General features: G+C 45.1%; 1 protein-coding gene across 1 annotated transcript; it reads right to left on the bottom strand.

Moving 5' to 3' along the window:
- Positions 1-2,666: 2,666 nt before the first annotated feature.
- Positions 2,667-4,335, bottom strand: LOC148534914 (E3 ubiquitin-protein ligase TRIM39-like). Its single transcript, XM_088464509.1, has one exon. The coding sequence runs from the start codon at positions 4,257-4,259 to the stop codon at positions 2,667-2,669; it is 1,593 nt and encodes a 530-aa protein (XP_088320635.1). The 5' UTR covers positions 4,260-4,335.
- Between the last annotated feature and the right edge of the window lie 290 nt (positions 4,336-4,625).

Below are 4,625 nucleotides of genomic sequence, written 5' to 3'. Positions count from 1 at the left end.
TTACGTGGCTGAAGGGGTGTAGGTATTACAGGGCTGGAGGGGGGTCCTGAGGAAATTTTGCTTTGGGTCCCCCACACCTCTGGTTACGCCCCTGCACACAGGCTGATCTCCCTGTTCCAAACACAGTGACAGCACATTCTACTTGGTCTGTAGGGCCATTGTGGACATTCAGTCATGGTGTCTCTGCTGAACAATTATGCAAGGCTGCCACGTGGTCTTCTGTCCACACTCTTTTTAGGTTCTGTGCCTTTGATACTTTTGCCTCCCATTATGCTTCCTTTGGACGATGAGTTCTACTTTTTGCTCAGGAGCGTCCCCCACCATAGGGTGACTGCTTTAGGACATCCCCATGGTATCCCTGTGGATCCATATGGACCCTGTAGAAGAAATATAGAGTTATGGTAGACTTACCTAGATAACGCCTTTTCTTTGGAGTCCATAGGGTCCACAGGGCACCCACCCTGATGCACCTGGCTTCATTGGGTGATTTTCTTTTGGTCACAGATTCCCTCATCTTGTGTGAGAGTGTTTCTGGTGTACAATTGTTATTCCTTCTCCTCTTTCCTTCTCCTGCCTTGATGCTTGCTAACTAAACTGAAGTCCTATGGCTAGGGGTGGGTTATATATGGAGGAGGACCCAGGGCATTCTGGGAGTCAAAGCTTTAACTGTTTGGTGTCTGGTCTTCCAACCATAATATCCCCATGGTATCCCTGTGAACCCTATGGACCTCAAAGAAAGGTAGTTATCCCGGTAAGTCTACCATAACTCTATACATTTTACACTGAGAGAGGGTGCAACAGCAGTAGTGGGGGCAGCAGGGACAGAGGAGACAGGCAGCAGCAGGAGGAGCCAAGGCAGGCACAGCAAGGAGTGGAGATGAGGCAGACGGGTACCAGTTCAAGAGAGGCAGGGGAGACAGACAGCAGCAGGGGGGTGGGGCGCATGCATGAAACAATCACTGTATTTTTAAAAAAAATACATTAAACAGTGGGCCTGATTCAGCTTGGGAATAGAGTGAGAAATAGCAAGTAACTGTGAACCAGGGCAAACCATGTTGCAATGCAAGGAGTGTAAATACATACATTTTATTTTAGATGCAGGGTAAATAGTGGCTGCTTTTGCATGTAGCCCACAAATACTGCACAGCTTTATTATTATTCTACAACTAGATGTCAGGGCCTGATTCAGAGCCAGACGCTATTAGCGGACGCTCGTTCTAAAAAGGGGCCGGATATTTAAATTGAGCCCTCGCTCTTTGCGGTCTGTGGATGCCTGTATGTCTGAGCGAGCGTACGAAAAATGCGCTCGCTATTTTGTAAAGACGCCCCTTTGCCGTTCGCATCACATGTCATCTCCGGTATTTACTAGATTAATCGGGAACATCGAAAGGCATCTGAACTGCTCGCAGTGCTTGTGGTAGGATTTTCTTTCCCCTAATACTGCGAGCAGTTCAGGCTAAAAGACAACCAAGTGACGTGGTCGATGACTCTCCTTTACTAATTATGCACTCCCATTAAACGCCCTTTTGACCGTTTGGCACGCCTATGTTCGGATCTCCACTCCCCTGTTTTCAAGCACCTTCCCCTGTTACCACCCACAAACAGTACATTCTGTCAATCAAATTAGCAGCCCCTCGCTTTTTTTTACGAGCGCACAATTTCCGACCGCATTGACTGTTTTGCGCATGCGCATTACGACCCATACGCATGCACAGTTGTGCGAACATCGCTCAGAGCGAACGAGCGGCTGCTTACAAGCGGCTCTGAATCAGGCCCTCAGTTTGGACACCTCCCTCCCAAATCTAAATCTCTCTGCACATTATACATCTGCCCCACCTGCAGTGCAGCATGGTTTCACCAATATGCTCATTTACTTGCTCTATCTTACTCTATTCCCAAAGCTGAATCAGGCCCAGTGTGCAGAGGGAATTCGCAGGGACAGGGCTTTCTCACAAGCCCTGTCCTTGCCTGACAATTACGTACATAATACATTCACAATGCAAATTTAGGTGAATATTTTAATTGCATTTTAAATGTGAATTGTGGTAAATAGGGTCCTGTAAGATATAAAGTTCTGCTCACCAGGGGTGCAGTGTTACCCTTTTACAGCAGCACTGCAGCCTCCATTGCTTACTTCAGTTCTGTTCTCTGGCACTAAGGAGGCCTTTTCCAAACACAGATGATGATGATGATAATAATAATGATGTTTATGTCCCTTTCCCGAGATCTTTATGAATGAGGCTCCTACAAAAGGAGGCATCACCATCAGCACTATCTGCATGACACAGACCCTCCTTAGTAGCAGGGAACAGGCCAGAACTGATCACTGACCGCTGGAGTCTGCAGATCAGGGAAACTCTGCACCCCAGCTATAAGGAACTTTGTATGTTCTTATTATAACTTAGTCATCCTAAACGTTTTGGATGGAAATAATTGTTTGCTGAACACATACTGTATATTTATTCTGGAACAAATAGATCTCAACTGTACAATGGTCTTTGATCTGTCCTTGGTTATTGTGTTCATGATAGTTATTTACTTTAAAAGAGAAGGAAATCAAATATCCCAAGAAATACTGTACATTAGTAATATTCAGTTATTCATTTTCCACAGTAACTTAATATATTTTATGATTTTTTTTGCAAATAATTTATTTGTTAAACTATTTACTTCATTATTGTGATGCAGGAATTGTCATACACACAGAAGGCAGCATGCAGGGGCTCAGTGAAGGTGGTGGAGAAGGTGTATAAGTGTCTGATGGGGTCACACAGGTGATAGAAGGACAGACGCCCGGCCTCATAGTCCAGGTATATCCCCACTGTCTGCACAGGAGAATCTGTTTTATTTTCTATATATTTAAATATATTGTTATGACATGCTCCATATTTGTCAATACAGGACAGGCTCCATGACTTGTCATTATAACCAATGAATGATTCATTACCATTTATCTTTCTCTCTATACTGTGAGCGGCCACCCCTATTATCCATTTCTCTGCTTCACTCACATCCACTTCCCAGTAATGTTTCCCAGATGAGAAACTACAGGAGCTTAACACCTGCCGGGATATAAACCTCTCTGGTCCATCTGGTCTGTGCTGATATACAGCAGTATAAGATACAGTTCTGAGATCCTCTGATATAATAATGTAATTAGAGGCTGTCTTTATATCCAGTAATATGTCTGATTTCTCCATCACTGAGAACTGTCTCTTTGTCTTTAGATCAATCAGATTATCAGAAAAGTGTAATAGTCCCCTGTGTAACATCTGTGAGATTATTCCCTCATCCAGACATCCAGAAGCTCTTACATTACTGGTGACATCACAGCTCCTGTGACTGATGACATCACTATTGGGTTCTTTCTTCAGGACAGCTAATGGATCAGTGATATTACAGATCTCCTCAATGCTACTAATCTTCCTCGACAGCTCGTCCTTCTGTAGTTCCAGCTGTGTGATCAGATCAGAGACTGAGAGTGACATCTGCTCTTCCTGTCTGGAGATCTCACTCAGGACCTCCCTCTCCAGAGCGTCTAACTTCTCCTTGATGTCTCTAAACAGATCAGTGACTCTCTCAGTGACACCGGCAGCTTTTTCCTTCTCCTCTCTCCTGTGACCCTGCAGACTCTGCACTCTCCTCTCAGTTTCCTCTCTCTCAGACTTCAGGGCCTCAGTAACAGTTCTCAGTGTATCTTTTTTCTTCTCAGAGGCCACATCCAGAAACTCCACGTGGTGACCCTGGTGGTCTCCAGCCACCCAGCAGGATATACAGATAGTGGCTGAGTCATCAGAGCAGTAATACTTCACCATCTCTCTGTGTACTGAGCATTTTCTGTCCTCAAAGGAATCAGTGGGTTCAGTTATAACATGTTCAGCAGATTTACTGTGTTTGCTCAGGTGTTTGTCACAAAATGAAGCTTCACATAGCAGACATGATTTCGTAGCTGGCACAGGAGAATCACAGTAAGAACAGAAGATCCGGGTCTCCTCCTGATCTGGATGACTACATAGGAAACTTTCCACAATATTACTCAGCTTCCTGTTCTTCTCCAGTGCTGGGCGCTTCCTATACTCTGCTCTGCATTCCGGGCAGGAATAGTCCCCAGCCCCCTCCTGTGTATCCAGCGCACTCACAATACAGAGCCGGCAGAAGTTGTGCCCACATCTCAGAGATACAGGGTCTGTATAAATGTTCAAGCAGATGGAGCAGATCAGCTCCTCTCTCAGGTCTGCAGACGCCATTCTAGGAAACATAAAGATATAAAACTAAACTTTCTTATAATAAACATCAGTACAGAGGGTGGGGTATACTTACCTACTCTCCCAAAAGTTGCGTGAGGCTCCTGTATTTTCAGGTATCCGGCATCCTGTCCTTTTCCTAGAGAAGTGGGCAGTATATTGATATAATTGCCTGTATGGAGAGGGCAGGGCTAAATTTTTGGGAAAATGCATAATTTAGCCATGCCACTTCTCGCAGTCCTGCAATTCGTGGCAGTTTGCCTTGACGGGAGCAGGGCCTAGTGACATTGGAGCCTAGACCACGCCCCAAATTGTCTAGCTTTTTCTCCTCTCCAGGCATCTCCTGGTGAGGAGATTTTAAAACTCGGCAAGCATGGGAAG

This window comes from Taudactylus pleione, unplaced genomic scaffold, assembly GCF_031769625.1.
Source record: "Taudactylus pleione unplaced genomic scaffold, aTauple2 ptg000061l, whole genome shotgun sequence".
NCBI classification, from domain to species: domain Eukaryota; kingdom Metazoa; phylum Chordata; class Amphibia; order Anura; family Myobatrachidae; genus Taudactylus; species Taudactylus pleione.
This window is presented reverse-complemented; position numbering and strand designations above follow the sequence as displayed.

Bases quoted from the DNA above. Each gene is read 5' to 3' on its own strand.
- LOC148534914 (XM_088464509.1), bottom strand. From the start codon at position 4,259: ATGTTTCCTAGAATGGCGTCTGCAGACCTGAGAGAGGAGCTGATCTGC.